The sequence below is a fragment of the Nyctibius grandis genome, chromosome 7 (assembly GCF_013368605.1).
Source record: "Nyctibius grandis isolate bNycGra1 chromosome 7, bNycGra1.pri, whole genome shotgun sequence".
Taxonomy (NCBI): domain Eukaryota; kingdom Metazoa; phylum Chordata; class Aves; order Nyctibiiformes; family Nyctibiidae; genus Nyctibius; species Nyctibius grandis.
Window position 1 is genome coordinate 23,199,943 of NC_090664.1, and position 19,924 is coordinate 23,219,866.

At 38.7% G+C, this 19,924-nt stretch overlaps 1 protein-coding gene across 3 annotated transcripts in view; it reads right to left on the reverse strand.

The window, feature by feature from the left end:
- Positions 1–12,990: 12,990 nt before the first annotated feature.
- SP4 (Sp4 transcription factor) overlaps positions 12,991–19,924 on the reverse strand; it is a 28,415-nt gene continuing 21,481 nt past the window's right edge. For all 3 annotated transcript variants that reach the window (XM_068405242.1, XM_068405240.1, XM_068405241.1), the window contains 3 exons: positions 16,683–16,911; positions 16,247–16,446; positions 12,991–15,172 (listed from right to left, as the gene is read on the reverse strand). In XM_068405242.1, coding sequence (XP_068261343.1) covers positions 14,925–15,172; positions 16,247–16,446; positions 16,683–16,911 — 677 coding nt within the window. In that variant the 3' untranslated portion in view covers positions 12,991–14,924. The remainder of the gene's footprint in view (positions 15,173–16,246; positions 16,447–16,682; positions 16,912–19,924) is intronic.

A 19,924-nucleotide genomic window follows, 5' to 3' on the forward strand; every position in this document is an offset into this window, starting at 1 on the left:
TAACCGCTGTCTCTCAAGATCAGACTGCTAAGATAACGACCAGCCTGACATCTGAATGCTGCTAATGAAGTACTAAGAGACAGGAAGATGAAAACTATTCTTTTTGTCATTGCCATCAATATTTATATCCAGTATCTGTAACACTGTGGCATAAATGGCACACATTTATTCCCTTCTTGGAACATAAATTTTTCACAGAAATGCAGAAGTAACAGCTAAAACTGTTCTGTAAAACCTGTTTGGCTCTCCTGGTCTTAAATTTGGGTTTCCTGAGTCCCAACTACTGACACGAATCACTATATTGGTCTCTTCCTCAATCCAAAATTTGATCCTGTGTCTGCAACTACAAAAAATTACTCAGAATTAGAGTATTTATTTAAAAACATGTTATTTTGATGAGCCAATGCTTCTAAAAATTTTGGGAAAGAGACACAGATAATCAGGATCAGAACCTGGAAAGAACAGTACAACACTTTTATATCCATGACATTGCCTTTTTGTACCAAGCATAGATCCACCATCGGTTTAAAGCAGAGCTTCAAGTGCAACTTTAAGGGAATTTTTATTGCAAAGGTAGGAGTCTGATCTGGATTACAGTTTCTCTGTACTTTTTCTTTCAGATACTCATGTAGACTCAGCTACACTTCAAAATGAAATATTTCATGTTATTCCCAAAACTTCTACAAGACAAAAAAAAAAACACAGACATTTTGTATCCAGCCCCAATTGAGTGTCTTCTACACAGTGTTATTAATAAAGCAAGAGGTTTCTATGCAACTTTAAGAGATGTACACTAAAAGAAATTGCACATATATTAATTTAATTACTTATGCCTTATTCTTTAAGAATATCTCGTTTAAGTACTTGTTTTTATAGCTTAATCCTAATAACTCTTATAAGACAAGTTTTGAAACCCTCTATATGAATCTCTTGTGAATTACATTTCAGATGCAGCACAATTTTGGGAAAAGTGGTAGAAAACTAAATACTGCTTCTGTTTCTTACTAACTTCTTATGAGCTTTCCTCCTTTATAAGCTGTAAAAACCTTTAATCATGTGACTTGATAAACTGTTTTTACACCATATAGTCAGCAGAGAGCTGATTTGAGGTGATAATTCCCTGTGTGCCTCACTGCTGGTGTGGTAGCTTCACCATGTCACGGCTCCTGAAGGGAAGTGACTCATCCCTCATCTTTCACCATGACAAATACCGGACAAGAAGTACATCACCTATTACTGCATCAAGGATGGCTCTAGAGACCTAAACACAAGAAAGAGTATACATTTCATGCTGTAGACAATTCAGATGACAGCAGTCACATCCATTAGATGAAAAGCAACAAAAAGAAAACACGAGTGACTTGCTACACAGAACTAAGCCTCCAGCAATAAGCCATCTCTGATGAGTACATAGAGAGTGGAGTAGCTGCTTTATTTTTAAAGAAGCACTTTTTTTCCTTTCATAAGAGTCATTTTGCAATGGTTTTCTCTGGTGCAGGTTAAAATCTCATCCTTGGTTTTGCTGCTTTATTACAAGTATTCAGCTATAAATACCTCTTCTATGAATGCTACCGTAAGCTCGAGTGATCTGAAGGTCCTTTCTGTTGTTCTCCATTCCATGGCATTCTGTGGTCTTCCTCATAGCACCGACAGCTTTCTGCATCACCTCACGTGGCACCTGAACCAAGTAAGATGCAGGTTATTGGTTTGACAATGTCACTGTTGCACTGCTGTTTAGACAGAATAAAGAAGATGAGGAGAGCCTCTGCTGCCCATCAGAGCTCTCCAACAACTGATGCATCATAGAAATCAAAATCTCAGCATGTTTTGTTGGGACTGAGTGGAGAAAGCAAGGTACATAAACAGGCAAGTTGCAAATACAAAGAATGTTTTCCAGAACACCTATACTACATGAACATACATATACACCTTAGTATTCCTCCTAAACCTGCTTTTCCAGCTTCCCTATGGATGTGCGTTGACCTTTTCCAAGTCTTTGGGCTTGGAAATATGACCATGCAAATCACCTTCTGAAAACTCTCCCTGGATACTCCACACAACCTTTCATCAGTGCCATATTTTGATATACATAATTGCATTTAGTCATCTATATTCTCTCTGCTCTGCCAAAAAGCTGTATATTCGCATCTTCCAGAGAGCCTGCTTTGTAGCTAACAGATACAGAATCAGGGTCACACTTCCAGATATCAGCAAGGTTGCATTTTAGGGCATGAGATGAGACTGCCACAGACCTCTGTTCAACTCTGTACATGACTCCTTCTTAAGTTAGTGGGAACCAAAATAATATTTCCGACAGCATAATCTCACTGTAAATTACGTATTCATAGCCAAAAATAAACTAACTCTTCAAAATCTTGTTTGCCAGGGCTCTGTCATGACTTGGCAGCTGTGCAAGTTAACGAAAATTCGGATCAGTGAAATTCACAGTGAAGCAGAATACTTTTAACCTACCTGAAAGAGTTAAAAGCCCTAACTGAGTACAGGCTGAACCAGGTGCAGCCTGGGACCATGCAGACAAGTGATCAGTCAACTCCTTCACGCCAACAAGCACATATAGCATTAAGTGACCCTTACGGTTAGGTTGCAGCCCACTGAAAGGTATCAGGCAGAGGGCTAAAACGGACTGAGGCAGCTCCTCAGCAGAGGAATAATCCCCTCAGAGAAGGCCAGCATGCTCCTGGCATAGATCAGCAACTAGAGGTAAGAAACAGCAAGAGTCCTGGCCATAGCACAAGCATAATAAATCCATGGGTAGGAGAGGAGGGGAGGAGAGCTATGCTATGCACAACTAAAGTTTTCACAGATTTCCCAGTCAGACACTACATTCATGAAAACAACTCATTTGCCACAAAGCTTTTTAACCAGGACCAAGCTTTACACAGTTCTCATATGTCTGGTTCTCAGCACAGATGCCACAGAGCCAGTACAGCAGAGGAGAAATCAATGACCTTTGTCAAAGTAAATGGCTCAGAAGATCTTCAAAGCTACCTACATTCAAGGGAGAAGGGAGGAGAGGATGGGAGGAAGATTGCCACGGTAAAGCATCCAGCATTTCTACCCCTTGGTTTCTACCACAAAGTTAAACTATTCTTAAAATGTATTCAGCTTATTTGAGAAGAGATACAAGTGCAGCCTCTCAGTGATGCAAAGAAGAGTTACAATAACAGCTAATTTTTGAGCCTGCTGGTCAAACCAAGGACTTGGAATCAGCTTGAGGTTTTGTCCATCCCCCATCCCCTCCAAAAAAAAAAAAAAGAACAACAACTTTTTTGTTTCGGGCTGAAACTAAATTTCGAGAGACGACATTCTCACTGTTTTCGCTGCTGGTCGCTACGCTCTTTACACGTTCAAAACAACACAACCCTCGGAACTGAAAAAAGGGAAACACAACCCCGCAGCTTTCTCCCGCTGTTCACACGGGCCGGGGGAACAGCAAAAACCTAAATTCCCTGGGAAAAGCCCACCACGACCCCGCCGCGCTCCCCCGCGGGCCGGCAGCAGGGACCCGCGGCGGCTGCCAGCGCTGCCTCCTGCGGGACGGCGGGGCCAGGGTGGCTCCGGTGGGGCCGGGGGGGCTCCCGCGCTCGCTCGGCCCCACTCACCTGCCGCGCCCGGGACCGTCCCGCGGAGCCCCGGTGAGGGCACCGACCGCTGCCCCGCTGCCTCCGCCGCGGCGATTTATTCCCCCCCGCGCACACACCCCTTTCTGCCCCGTCCCGTCCCCCCCCGCCCCGTCCTTACCGTTCACCGCGTCCCGTCTCCCCGGGGATGGCAGTCCCCGGCCCTCCGGACAGCCGAGGGCGGGCGGGCGCGGAGCTCAGGGACCGCGCCGCTGCCTCCGCCGGCGGAGCGCTGGCGGCCCGGCCCGGCCCGGCGGCCGCCTGCGGCAGCCGCGGGCGGCGCAGCCCCGCGGGAGGAGCGGGGGGAGGAGGGTACAGCGGGGCGGCGGGGTTTGAGGGAATTCCTGATCATTGACAGCATCGAGTCGCTACAGAGCAACACTTGTACATCACCCGCCGCCACCCCCTCCGCGACTGTACGAAATACGGGTCCCTATCTCAGCATCCTCCCTCGCAAACGTTTAGAAAACGGCCACAAATTAACTGTTTGCTGTCTGCCCAGACTTGCTCCCCAGCACGCCCTGGGGATGCCAGCGCAGCCCGCCAGATGGAAGCGGTTAGAAATGAAACAGACCGCAACGGTGCGGTTCCCACTCGGGGGAACCCGCGGGACGCGTCCTGCCGGGCCGCGCTCCCGCACCGCGACAGGGGCTCGGAAGGAAGCGCCGCAGCTATCGTGACTTTATTTGGGCAGCTCTTAGTTAAACTTCAGGTCATGCGAAAAGTAACAGCCTCTTACGCAGCGGTGTGAGGACAGCTGCTTCTGAAGTTGCACTCACCGCATAATAAATGTTTCCAATTGCGACTTAAAACTGCTCCTTGCTTTGCTTTTTGCAGAAGGAAGAAGAAACAGGTCTCTACTGTTTGCCTTCCCAACTTCACAGCTGCTAGAGCTGGCTAATTGTCTCTGATTAAGCACAAACAAAATACACGTATTTGTAGAATATATGTTTTCAACCCAGTGAAAGCAAAAAACCTGTAATGTTTGAGAAAAACATCCATTATGTCAGCTGCAAAGAAAGCCAGTTTTATTTGGTGTGTGACGGCTTTCTCTCTGAGGTTTCTTCAGTTTGGCACTTACAGGCTGCTCATTCCTCTATCAGCCCATGGTGGTCAGCCAAGTTGCTGGTGAGCCGAACTGTAGAGCACCTCTGTAAATGGCCACTCATCTCAGAAAAAGTTGTTTCACCCCATGTGACTAATGCAATGATACCCTTATAGAATACATGCATGCTCCTGGCATGGGCATCTAGAAGATCTCTCTGGTCACAGAGTTTTTTCAACAAAAACAGGTTGCATCTAGGAAAAATAAAATGTTGACTATGAGGTGAGCTCTACTACCAATGTACCCTAGAAACCAGTATCTGTAGGTGGGCAAAGCTCTGACTGTGCAGAGCCCTGCTCTGGCACATATAAAGCTCTCCCGAAAGTTGAGCACAAATAGCAAGGTAATGCCTAGCGACAGCAATCCACCACATGCCAGGCTGCTCCCCAACAGACCTTTGGAGCTGGCTTGCCTTCTCCCTTTGTGCAAGAAACCGTAGTGCTGCTTGATGAATTTTTCACTCATTCTTCTGCAGCACCGGGGACTTCATATGTCTTTCCCTAGTTTCCTTTTCTGTGAGCACCTTTGTCCTCATAGTCTTAGGAAAGGGGATTACTTCCCCCTCTGCAGGGGCCACCCGGAGTTCAGCACTGTTGCTAGGGCTTGGAGTTTGGCTCTCTTGCCAATGCCATCTGTTTACTTTTCATGCTTCATTTGGTCGACATTTAGCACGTAACCCACTTTTAGAGCACTTTCCACCTCTCTCAAGGAAACAGCAAGAGAACTCTTTCAACTTCTCTTGCTTTTTGGAGCCATCAATCTGTGCAATATAGCTCCTCACTGCCAGGCTTGACCTACTTCTCTTTTCTGGGATCACAGGGTGGCAAAGAAAATAGCTGTCCTGATATAAGTGCAGGGGTTTTGCAAGGCTTCCCCAAAGACAAACAAACCTGCCTCTTAGGTCACATCCAGAACAGTCTACAAACTTAAATGGGCACTGGTGAAAAGTCTCATCTATCTATCTATCTATCTATCTATCTATCTATCTATCTATCTACCTACCTAATCTATCTATCTGTTGAAGGCAAGTAATTTCTCCATGTCCTTGGGGCGAAATCAAGCACAATATTCTTTAAAGAAAATAAAGCAATTCTACCATTCAACAAGGGCTAAAAATCCGAAAGGTTGACCCTAAGATCTTACTGACTTCTTCAGTAACCTCGGTGACTGACATAAATTGTCCTCAAGTTTTATTTGCCTTATTCTTTTCCGATAATCCTTTTGTTTCTTTAAATCTTGTCTCAAATATTCAGCGAAGCAGAAGGTCTTCTAGCAGTGCAATTGAGCAAGAGCTGAGTGGAAAGCTTCAATGTAAATTTTGTAGTTAGCTGGTGCAGCTGTAGCACGATGAATAGACACATTCAAAAAGATATGTAGAGTGGATATTTAAATCTCTTAGTTGGCCAGTCAGAAGGACAATTAACAGATGATTAACAGACAAATTCAACAGTAATTTGGAATCATAATCTCAAATCCTGAACGACATAAGGTGAGAGTTGACTAGATGTACATGAAATAGTTATCGATCCCTAAGATCCCAGTGAAGTAGTTGAATAGAAGCTTTTGTTCTCTGAAATGAAAAGGATTGGCACCTTCAAAAAGTCATCTTCTGATCCTTATTATAAACTCCTGTTTGCAGAATCTTTGTGGAAAGCTTTGGCTAGCTAGTTCAGATGAGGGATTACACGGGATATTCTGTGAAGTCATTTAAATGAAGGGATTCATACAGATTATTGTGATGCATTCATTTTCATTTCTTCAATATGACAAAAAGGTAATCCCCCAAAATTCCTTTTCTGAACCTGTGACACATTTGAAATCCTTTATCATTTTCCCCAATAAATATCACTTTCAATTTTACTCAATACATCATTGCTGTTCAACTGGCAGGGCTTGGTTGTGATAAATATTTCTCAGCCAACTTTTTTCACTGCAGGTGTTCCCATGTATTTGCTGAACATCTTCTCAAGACCAAGGCTAATGATTTTTTTTTTCTGCAGGCCATGTGCAGAGCTTGAAAGAATGCAAGTGGTCAAATAGAGACAGGATTAAATTTAGCGTTTTTGCAGGTAATGCCTCTTTATATATTGGCTTGTTACATACTCCATTGCTTTCCAGGTCTCTATTCTTCACATGCATGCTACCAGGTGATCAGTCAGCTACAGCCAATTAATTAAATAACAGTCTAATACAGAGTAGAGTTCTTAACAGACTAAGAAATTTTATTCTAACAGTGTGGTAACAGACTACTGTGCTAAAACAAACAGAAGATAGAGGCTATTGAACAGTCATAACTAAAGGAAGAACAGAGGTGCAATCACTCATTATTATTGGCTAAATAAGCAATAATAAATAGCAATCAGAGTGGTTTCCAGGTGATCCACAACGGTAAACTAGTTTTGAAAGCTTAAAGTGTAAAAAGAGAAGGCTACCCAAAGGTTTCAATATTAGTTTCAGAAGAGGCTTCATGCATTTAGTTCAAGAGAAGTGAAATTTATAGCTGTTAACATAGAAGTGTGGATTGTGTTTAATGTGAAAGCCATATTGACCGTAACACATCTCCATTACATCATTTGAACTTTTTCAGTAAGTTGATGTTGGGAAGTAGTGAAATCAGTTCTGCCCATGTTTAAGAGCAGGAGCTTAAATGTATTGCTATTTCACGTCTTAAGCTCTTACCTTTTAAACCAGGCTATTTTTATTCCATCAGGGTTACTGACTTGATTTCTGCATAGTTTCACGCTGCTATAAAAGAGGAGGGGAAAAAAAGCTGAGGGACATTGAATTTTTTTCTATGTAAGTAGAAAAATCTTTATGTTTTATGACAGCCTGTAAAAATTGATTTCCTGTCTTAATATAAACAGATGGTAACGGATCCAGGATGACTGACATTTACTATGTCCGTTCACAGCTCCCAAGGGACTCTACTTTTAACATAATCCACTGTGCCTGCAAATCCAGCAGTTTAGAAAAATAAACACTAATGAGGATTTCCACTTTTAAAGAACTTTTAGTAGTGAATCTACTGAGTACTCAGTGATTTCTGCTGCTCATCAAGATAGAAAGAAGCTGCCTGCACCGTTTGCATGACCACTGATGTTTCAAAAGTCAAAAGCACAAAAAAATTGCATATTTGAAAAGGGACAAACCTACCTATTCTCCATCTCCTTCTAGCTCAAAATGGGAACTAATACTTTTCCTAACTCCTCCATTATCATTTTAGATCCCATTCATAGAATCATAGAATGGTTTGTGTTGGAAGGGACCTTAAAGATCATCATTCAAGTTTGTCCCTGTTCTTTAGTCTCCTGTTTTGTAATGTACTCTCTTATATCACCTTTTTTTCGGCTAATTAGATATTTTATCATCCCTGTCATCCCACTCTCAAGTAATTCTTGCCTCCTTCAATTATTTTGACTTCTGTTCCCTTTGCCAGCTTGTATTAAACACCTTTAGAAGTAACTGAAAGCAGCAGTAAGCTTTAATGCAGCCATCATTAAAAAACTAAGACTTAAGGGGAAAAAGGTACACCAACCAGAATCCCGTTTATGCTCTAGCTACCTTTTTTCCTTTAAATAAACACTTCTTCCACGTCTAGTTATGGAAGTTTCCTGTTAGGAACTGAGAAAAGGCGGCGATGAAAATCTAGCATGTCTAAGTAAAAATTATAACAGGATAAAAGTAAAATACGTGCCCAGAAAATATTAATTCACTTGGTTTGGCTTTCACTTTCTTGGCTTTGTTCCACCTACTTGTGTAATTTTTATGTATTAGTTCCTTAGATTTTTAAAATTAAGCAGAGGATGTGTATTTGTAAGACTGAAGTAAAACTGACTAAAAGTTAGAAAGAGGACAGTGTTCTATATACTTGTTGATGGACAAACTCAAAAATCTTTCAAGTAGCTCCTGAAAGATGAACATGCATCACTTACTTAGCATCACCTTACCTATCAGCAGTAGTTTAAGTTAGTAAATTGAGCTATGAAAGCAAATCAATACCTCATTAATTCAATTACATTTTTAAAAAATCTGAATGTGTCTAGGTGTACGGAGAGTATGCTTCTCTTAATGCTTGGTTTTAGTTGTTTTAAAAATCTTCTAAAACTTTGACAAATGTGTCAACATCAAAAGATCAGCCAGCTTTGAGATTGGGTTCTTCCTGGAATTTGTCCCAAGACTTTCCTTTAAAATATATAAAAGTGACACAAAACTACGTACTGAACTTAAAACAGCTTAAAAATTAAGAATTAACGGAATTTCAGACCAGCAGTACAAACATTTTTTGATAAACACCCCCTACCCTGCAAATTTATACTCCATTTTAAACCCTACCCTGGACTACGCTTCCATAGTATGTGGGGTTGGAGCAGAGACCTCATTCAGCTCAAACACTTTCCAAAAGAGTTTTCCAATGTAAATATGTGAGACAGAGTACTTCTTTTGTCCAGTCTATGTGTTTCTGCAGTGTTTTTAGGAAGAAGCAGGAGATTATTAAGATAAAAAGCTGTAGCAGTTGAGAATGCAGTGAGAGGTCTTAATGGAAACCTAGGCTAGATACAACACAGGACAGATGTGAGACTCAAAGTGAAAAATTCTGGAAATGCTGTATAATGTACTGCTGGGAAAGAAACCTCGGAATGTTTATGGTCTCCCACACACTTCATTTTAGAACAGAAAGGGTTTCTTCCTAGGGGAAACTCTAAAGGTTGACACAATTTTTGTAAGTTTTTTTAAATGAAAAAGTTGTGCTAAAAAACATTATAAGAAATTAACTGGTTCATGGCTAGGCATTTTCCATACATGAATGTATAAATGATAGGCAAAGCTTGGAATCTACATATTATGAATCCTACATTGCACGCTGCTGCTCATATAAGTCAAAGAAATGCCTATGTTCCTTGACCAGGCAACTTAGAAGTAGGTAATTTCTGATCCTTGCTAGAAAAACACCCAGCAAACTAAAACCAGACAGAAAAATACCTCAGCAATGCTAGCGGAATGATTTGAAGAAACATTTCACTTGAACAATTCCCAAATATCAGAGGCTGTTAAAAATCCTTTGCAAGCAATATATCTATCCCAAATGCTTCTGGAGAAGAGACAGACAATACTGTGGCAAAATGAGGGACTTCTTAACATTCCTGTTAATGGTAAATGACTTGCATGATGGAATAGGCACATGGAGCCAAATCCCCCACTCGTGGTGGTTGACTGTCTAAGCTTAGGTGAAGAAAGTGCCTTTAGCGACATTCACATCAACTGATCACACCACCAGTCTGGCTGCTGGTAACAACGTCTAGCCATTTTTAGAGTGAAGCAGTTCTGCTAGAAGAGGTATCTTGCTGACCTCTCCCTGTGAAAGTTATTTTAGCAAGCAAGGATAGCATATGCTAGCTGCCGGTCCCCACAGTATTACGTGTGCATTGACAAGTCCCACGATATCAAGAAATGATGCAAGTAACTTTGGGGAAAGGAAAAGGAACGGGAAGCAGGGACATGGAAAGCATAAGGAAGTGAAGGTGACAGCAAGAAGTTTGATATGAATTAAATATTAATTTTACATATAGAAAACACCACCTTAGTATTTGCTACCTTGCTGGATATAGAATTAAGCTAACAGAATAAATATAAAATGTAATTAAATTAATAGCAATGGTACTGAATCTAAAGTTGTAGAAGAAATGACTCGATTTGGTATTATACTTCATGTTTCACTGAGTAGAATGATATGTTTAAAAGCATAAAATGGAATATGCATATTCATCCTTAACGTCCTTATGCTAAATTTTGTTACATTTTCTGATATTGTACCACAATGGTCCCTGTGTAAGTGAAGGACTACTCTCTTACCAACAACCTAGAAACTGCTTCAAAACTCCATGTATCTTGTAATTCACAATAAAAATGCCAGTGCCACAATACTAAAGAATTGGGCAATAAAGACATACTAGTTGGTCAGATGCAGTTACTTTGAAATTATGACATAGTTTGACTTCGGTTAGTAAGTTTGTCTTACATTAGAATCATTGCATTCAAATAGAGGTTAATGAGACAAAATTAAACAGGTATTTCATCAAACATACAATAAAGATAATTGATTTTAGGTCTCAATTAGGAAAGAGGAAAGATGATTCTGTCTTGCAGTACAAGGCTAGAAGCCACAATTTTAGGTTCCATCTTCTTTTGGAAGATGGAACAAGCAAGTGGTCTTCATATTTATTTCTTCCTTTGTGAAATACTACTACTTGTTCACTGCAAAAGTCCTGTAACGCTTAGCATCAAAATTCTTTTAGTATAAAACCCCCCTAAGTATATCATTATAATTAGCAATTTAGTATACTGTCAAAGTTACTTTAGTATAACACCATGCGGGAGCCCATTTATGTCTCACTAAGAAAAGCTCAGTATATTTGCTATGAGTTGAAGTCAGTACTTTCAGGTTTGCTTTTATTTGTTCTATTCATTCTCTGTCTGCAACACAATCACGACATTTCTATTATCTCTCTCTCAAACAATTTTCTTTCTTTAAAAAATTTTGTTTATTTGTGTGTGTGTTCATACTCCTTACCTTAGAAAAGTTCTTCCTTTGGTTATTCCTTTGGTATGTTCAGGAATAACTGTAACTTCCATTCCCAAGAGCTGAACAAACCCCCCAGAATTCATGCTGAGCTAGAATCTGCTGGTTTAATTCCCTGCTGGGAGTCTGCCAGTTGGGAAATGCTGACCAGCAAGTACAGGTCTTAATTACACAAATCCAGAAGCTGCTGCCAACCTTTCCCCATTGAGAAGCATTTGCTTTCTAGTGTTCTTGATGAACAGATTATCACTCAAACATAATTTATCGCTGCTTTATATTGTAAGTAATTAAATGAAGAAACCTTTTAAACTCAAGGGAATTTTAATAGGTTACTTGCAAAATGTTATTGCAGGCAACAACTTGTACATGATTTTAGTTCCAAACCCACCAAAAAATTATACAAATCAGCATTGTAAAAGTGTCAAATTAATGCCTTACAGGCTTTGCTGGCAGAATTAATTTCTAAATTCTAGATGTGGGGAAATGTAACTCTCATTTTTTTCCTTTTCCATTTTTTTTAAGAAAAATTTACAAGTGAAATATTACTACAAAACTTTTTTATAAGGAATTTTTGCAAAACATTTACATTTTTACCATCAACTATTTTTCTGTTTCAAAATCATTATGTAGATTTAATACCCTATGCTGCACATCAATTCTTGCGGGATGACAATTCAGTGACATGCATAAAAAACACCACAAGGCATTAAAATGAAGACTTAAATACAAATATTGTTGCAATAAAACAGTTATAAAATTGAAAAATAGGACCTAAACATCATGCTTACCTAACTTTGACAAATTAACTTTTTCTCCTAGATTACACACTTTTATTACTGCTCTCGTGAAAGAATGTGATAAATAAGGACTTAACACCAATTTCTAATGTAATCGGCAACACATACACAAACCTAACCAAAGAAAGTATATCATAAGAAAAAACCTATTCTAACACTGGAGTTCTACCATGGTAAATACACTTTGCACTGATAATTACAATAAAGCAAAATTTTTAATGGTGGCAAAGGGAATGAACAGTGAAATGCCATTAAACAAGATACTACTGCACATCTGTGCCCTATTACTTACAACAGCTATATCCCACTGAGTCAAATAAAGGACATAGAAATTTACGATCCTTTTAAGACAGAAAAGTGGATTCAGAATGGTATGCAGAACAGACTGTCAAAATGTTTCTAATTCCAGCGGTAAAATGTGCACCTGCTAACACAAGTTAATGTACTTGAGATGCTATGAAGCCAACCAGATTTAGATTTTGATACATCTATAACAGGGATTCGTTGCAGATTAAAAATTACTCGACTTTCCTATCTGCATACATAAGTATGCATGAAAAAATTATATATGAAATGGTTGTGCAGAATGCTCATAACTTCAGTTTACAAAAATTGTTAGCTTCTAGGAAACATGGTATTAACATTAGGAAAGTTTTTTCTTTGCATAAAGAAATTTATAGCACTGATTGAAGCATAATGATAAAATATATATTTGATGTTTTATTTCCTATATAATAAAATTAACAGTTAATACTACCTAATGTTCATCTGTATTAAATGTAACATCTAATCGATTCTGATGTTTTAATTCCAGATACATCAGTTAAGAGTACTTTAAATAAAATATACAAAATAATGTACAAAACCCAACTAAAATTTAAAGACTCTTACAAGTCTACAAAAGCTTTAAGAAACTTGAAATTTATAACCACAGTGTAAAATTGTTTTTCTTTAATCTCAAAGCTTTTTATGTAAACTGAAAGTATAAAATACCTTCAGCTTAGTATGTTGCTACAAAGGGCTGGCCTAAAGTGTACACAGTGTAAACAATGATTGGTATTTCTCGTGCTTCAAAAATACAGAAAACACCACAAGATTGATAAAGTATTCAGATCAGAAGTATATGTTTTGTGAGGGAATGCACAAGGTATCTGTTAGTCTCTCAAACCAACAGCTACCAAACACATTCTTCCTTTTGTAATTTGCAGGGAAAAAAACACTTATCCTTCTTGCACTGTACTTCCTTTAGTTACATCAAAAATATTTTGGTGTATAAATGTTTTACAAAACTGGTCATGAGAATTATTACCAAATGACTGGATGTGTAAAAGGTTACATTTATGCCTATGGGAAGCAATTAAAAATCCTGAGTATGAAATATTTGGCCATCCTTCCTCCTTGTATGTACTGGAGTTTTCACATACAAAATGAAGTTTGTTTTTGTTGTCGTCATTTTTCATTTCTCTATATTCCTATTAAACTGGCACATCTGAAAATGTAACCAAACCTTTGAAATCAAAAGTTGTGTAGTAAGAACAGAACTATATTCCTCTTTCCCCAGTTTGTTTTGTGGTTGGAGGCTCAATGTAAGACTTGATAGGTAACAGGTATTTATTACCAGCCCCCATACTATCCTTGAAGAGAAAATAAAGACAGTAATATTTAGGGGGAAAGAGAGAAAAGGTTTACTTTCAATACCTTTTTTTTGGTTAAAATGTGATAATTGATTCTTTTCTTTGGCTGTTAAGTCAAAGCATAAAGAACTCGGCACATTAACCACAATATAATAACTAGTATTTACAGAGAGAAGATACTGGAGAATGAGCTACAACACTCAATTGTTTGATTAATTTCCATGAATTCTAACAAAACATTTAAATACTTAAGATTGAGTTTTTATGATTCATGTTGCCTACCAGTTAGAAATGGACCACAGATGCTTTAAAATATAATGAAATGAAATACCAAAAATGGACACAAAAGTTGCCATATTAATTTTTCATCCTACATAAAGATACCGTTACTTTTGTAAAACCTTATGTTAATATCTTTCTATGGTTTTATCCTTCCTACTGTATACACTAATTCTATGTAACCTTAGCTCTCCAAACAAAGAGAGGAATTAGAACTCGCTGATTGTCATTTTACACACTACTACAATGTAGTGGTCAAAATTAATCTGAGGTCTACCTCAGAACCACTTCGCAGCATGCATCATCCAGCTGCTATTTGAGTAATTCCAAAACTTGAGAAAAGACGGCCAAAATCAACTGACATGTTCTATGGACTGAGCAAAAACCTAAAATATTTCCACTATCGTTCAATCTGTATTCGGTTTTGCTGTGGCTTAGGGAAAAGGATGCTCGTGAAAACATTACAAATTTATTTTAAAAACAAAGTACCTTCATCAAATGGTATTAATCCTAGTCAAGGTCCACCCTGTTTTACGTTGACATTATCTGATTTTATAAACACAATAACATACAACGCTAAAATAGGTGGGGAAGTTAATTTAAAATCATTACATAATATACAGACATATAACTAAAAAAGTACAGTATGGAAATAATATTCCCCCATCTGTTTATCCAGTACATCAATTTGCGCTGTTTGTATTTTTGAATTTTTTTTCTTGTTGCACTGGTGTACACTTCCCATGCTGACCCTCCAACCTGGAACAATTACAGAAGTCATGACTGAAAACATGATTTCCTGCTCTGTAATCCACTTTACCAGCCCACTTCCATATCCTGAAAGGTATGTAAACTTAAGTGCAGCACTAGGTGTCCATATAAATGATCCTTTCAGAATTCTTCCATGTTTGTTGAAACGTTAGGGGTTGCTGGGTTTGAATCTTGAGAAATGGCAGCAACAGTGACAATTCTTGGAGAACCAAGAACCTCAGTAACTGAAGAGTCCAGTTCTCCTGAGGTAACAATAGCAAGGGCCGTTCCACCACCCTTCTTGTTCTGATGAGTTTTGACATGTTTTGAGAGATGGTCACTTCGCATAAACCTTTTAGAACATTCTGGGCACTCAAATCTCTTTTCACCTTTTTTTAAAAGAAGAACAAAACCAAAATGTTACTGAAAGAGAGCACTGAACACTTTTTGCTTGATCATTTGAATCTGACCCTTTTCTATTCAATGTTTGAAGTGTCTTTAAAAGGATACAATGGTTTTTTTTCCTCTACCTGTCTGATTTCCAGGTCACAGGCTTTTGGCAATCCACTCTTCACTACTAAAATGTTCTCAACAAGTATTTGCTATGCTGTGATTATCTACTGAGAAGTTTGAATTTCAGGTCACCAGAGAATTTTCACAAACTTCGATAAACCTGGCAGAGTAGGAGAGGTAAAAGCCCTGAAAGAACTATTAGATAGCATTTTTTAAGAACACTTTTGTTATTTAGATTACAGTGATGAGAAGGGAATTTGGAAACATGAATCCCAAAGCTCCATGAAGATATATGAAATCTACGTCAAGAGAGATAAATTCACCGTACTAAAAAGTCCTGTCACTGTTCAAACGTAATTAGCGCTTAAACGTCCAAGCGCTATCTTCTGATGCTATAAGTTGTGGGGGAGGCAAACCTTCTCGGGGCTAGAAATACGAAGGCTGATAAAATTTTCAGTTTCTAAAAGGTCCGTCTTTCCAATTTAAACTGTAAAGAGAACATGCTTTATCAGTTCTCACTTGAAACTTCAAGAAAATTCCCATCTTATGTATGGATTAGGTTAATAAATTTCTTAAGGATTGAGCTAGTCCAAGTGAGGAAATAGGAAACCCTGGTCCATGGCCAATCCTACATGCTCAAGAAAATTTCCCAAATTTAGATGAAGAATTAGCTAATGTACGTCAGCTACCTGTGATGAAACAGTCATCTTTTTCTAGCATAGGTACAGAAGAACAGTTTGAACAGATCTCATTTTATTTATTTGATTTCACAGTCAGCTTGCATTGATGAAAACTGAAATCTACCACTTCCTCTGTTTTAAAGTTACTGTATTTACATTTAAAAGTAGTTTTCAAAGATCCTAGTAAGTGAGATCTTTGATATCACTGTTTAACCATGGCCACTATGATTCAGACTTGCTGTACTATGCATACAGAGAGGGCTAACCAACCTGTGTGGGTTCTTCTATGTCTTTGTAACTCATCACTCCTTGTAAATCGCTTGCCACAAAAAATCCAGTTGCATACAAATGGTCTTTCACCGGTATGCCAGCGCAGATGTGCTCGGAGATGAGATGTCTTGCCATAAACTTTTCCACATCCTTCAATATGGCAGATATGTTGTTTCTTTTTTCCTGGCTCATTGCTGCCTCTAAAAAGATCAAATTTAAACAGGTAAGTAATTATATTCTAAAATATTATTAACTATTAGGAAAAATATTTCATGCTAATAGAGACAATTATAATAGTCTGTCTAAAAAGAAATATATATACATACTTTCCAAAAGAAAGCATTAAAAAATGTAGGCAATATAAGAAAATCTCATGCTCAAATGAGGCAAACTGTGATAAGAAGCCTAAATACATACTGAAAAAATTTACATTTACCTTCCTTCTCCCTCTCTGCAATTAGGACATGAGCAGGCTACTCTTCTCAATCTCTTGCCAGGTTGCACTTCCTGGTCAGAAGCTTGTTGAGCTTGTTGCAGCTGCACTTGTGTTATCTGATCAGGACTAACAGCACTAATTGCTGCATTAGCAATGCCACCTACTGCTACAGTAACAGGAGCTATTGTGGCTTGCTGTACTTTCACTCCATCCTGTCCTTGCTGTTGACCTGTAAAATAAGAAAGTGTACCTTTTATTAATCATTTCAATAAGTGAAATGCACAAATAAACTTTATACATTTTACAGAATAGAAATCTACCTGAAGTTAAGGGAAGCCACAAAAAAATATTACATCCAGCCATTCTCCTGAAGCACTACCAGAGGACTTACCTGCTAGCTTAGATAGCCCTGTTTAATGTACTGTTATTAGAAGAGTACAGGACTGCAAATTACTGACTCATACTAAGAAATGTGAATTAGTTTAACAAGTGTTTTCTTTTTCTCAAAAGCTGAGATAAATCAGAAAACATTAAACAAAATCTTATACAGAAAGATTATTAAATCTATTCCCAATTAATGTCTCTCTAATAACCTTTGAAAACATATCTACATTCAGAAAACTACAATTAGCTAATTTAAAAAATTGCTTTATGGCAATACAGAATTGTCACTTCTCTTACAATCTGTCCTGAATCAACATTGAGCCACAAAGGGACTTCACAGTGAAAAAGAAATGTTCTAGGACTAGACTTGAACAAGCTTAGCACACCAGAGCATTGTTGGTTTTGGGGGTTTTTTTTGGTTTTTTTTTTTTCAGGATTCTCCACAAATTGGGGAAAGAACAAGAAGAGCAGCCCTGCAGAAAGAGATCTGGGGTCTGGGTTGGTGGCAAGTTGAATATGAGTCAACAGTGTGCCCTGGCAGCCAAAAGGGCCAACTGTGTCCTGGGGTACATCAAGGACAGCATAGCTAGCCAGTCGAGAGAGGTGATTATCTCACTCTACACTGCACTGGTGTGGCCCCACCTTGAGTACTGTGTGCAGTTTTGGGTGCCTCAGTATAAGAAGGACATCAAACTATTAGAGTGTGTCCAGAGGAGGGCAGCCAAGGTGGGAAAGGGCAGGACTTACAAGGAGCGGCTGAGGTCACTTGGTTTGTTCAGCTTGGAGAAGGCTAAGGGGTGGCTCATCGCAGTCTACACCTTCCTCAAGGGGGGCAGCAGAAGGGGAGGTCCTGATCTCCTCTCTGGTGACCAGCAATAGGACACATGGAAACGGAATGAAGCTGCATCAGGGGAAGTTCAGATGGGACATGAGGAAAAGGTTCTTCACTGAGAGAGTGATCAGTCACTGGAACAGGCTCCCCAGGGAAGTGATCATGGCACCAAGCCTGTCAGAGTTCAAGGAGTGTCTGGATGACGCTCTTAGTCATATGGTTTAGATTTAGGTAGCCCTGCAAGGATCAGGGAATTGGACTTGATGATCCTTATGGGTCCCTTCCAACTTGAGAAATTCAATGATTCTATGATTTTGTTTTGCAGAAGGGAGAATGTTTTCAAGAAGACTGGAAAAGCAGCTTGACTGAAGCAAATGGAATCCTAAGATTGACTTGATGAATTAAGAACTCAGTTTCACTGCGTAAGTTCATTGATCTCACTGGCTTTCTTGATCAAAGGAAATCAGGATTACTGTCTTGATATTAAAGCAAAATAAAGACTATTCCAATATAGATAAGAAGTGTAGTTTCTTGAGCAGCAGTGTAATACTATGTTTGCTTAAAGTTAGTACTATACGGTCTAAGAAAATAATGTGACAAACTAAATCTGACACAGAGATATGACTTCCAGATGCAATCTGACAACAGTGAATGCCAGTCCTGCCAGCAACAGGAATGGGACAAAATCTCATTAGATGCTGCCATTTTAAAAAATTCATTGCCTTCATACAAATGGGAAATAAGAGGAAATACTACCTACTTATTGAGAGAGTGTAATGACCAACCAGAATTCATTAAATTATATTCTATATATTTATAATATTTTTATTATATTATTTATATATTTATATATTTATATATAGTATTTATAATATTTTAAGACTTGAAAGTCCTCAGTATTGAAGCATTAATGTAAAACTTAGAAATCCCTTGGAGGTAACATGATTCAGAGACATTTGAATGGGTACTCCAACTTACTTCTCAAGCATCCATAACAGACACTATCAATGGGGATAAGACTGAGAAGAACACTCTCTCTGAAGTCTAAACTGCCTAGCTGCCAAGTAAGTTCATATACAACACAGCACAGGATAATGACTACTTCATTCACATGATTGCTGAGGAGCAATATATGCTATCTTGTGTAACACCATGATAATAAATGAAACCTTATACCACCACATACATGCAGATAGGTTAGTACTAAAGAACATGATATACAGAGAGCCTCCCAAAGTGACTTGACTGTCCTCTAACAGGACACTGTTGGCTACAGGAAATAGAACAAATCTTGTCTTGTGTCTAGGTCAGTACCAGGTTATTTTCACCAGAAACACTGACCAAATTTTCCCAATTGTCTCTCTTGGTTTCCATCTGGAACTTGCACCTGATCTGCCTAAAAATGAATAAACATGAATTCCTTGTTTTCTTAAGCAGGCCACAAATATTGACAGATGCTGAATATTTTTGGTTCTCTGAAAAGAACAAGGACAAACCCAGAAGAGATAACATTTGAATCCTACTTGCTGTTGGACAGATAGACGTTAAAATAAAAAAAATTTCTACAAGAAGTCTGGTATTTGCAGCAGAGGAACCACAGAAAAAGAATTACAGGCTTAATCTTGAGTGCAGAGCCTCCATATATCTAGGCTAGAACAAAGTTTTTCTTTTCAGAACAGCTATGTACTGGAAATAAATTTATTTCCCATAATGGGAAAGAAAAACACTCATGAAAATCCTTGAGGGAGAATATTACAGGGTAAGGAGAACACTGTGGTATAAATGCAAACAGTAGTATCTGCTTGGGTCTAACAGTGGGAGAGGAGGACACAAGAGCTTCCACAGAAAGTGCTAATCCAGGGGCAATTCCTTGTCAGGCTGTTGCGCTGCTGAAGTGCTGACCGAGTGCTACGAACAGCCAGAGTCAAAGGCAGCTGATCATTTTTGTTACATCTAATGCTCATCTTAACATGGTAACGTGATTGCTTGTGTTGAAATCCAGCTGCAGTTTTTGGTTAGCCAAAGG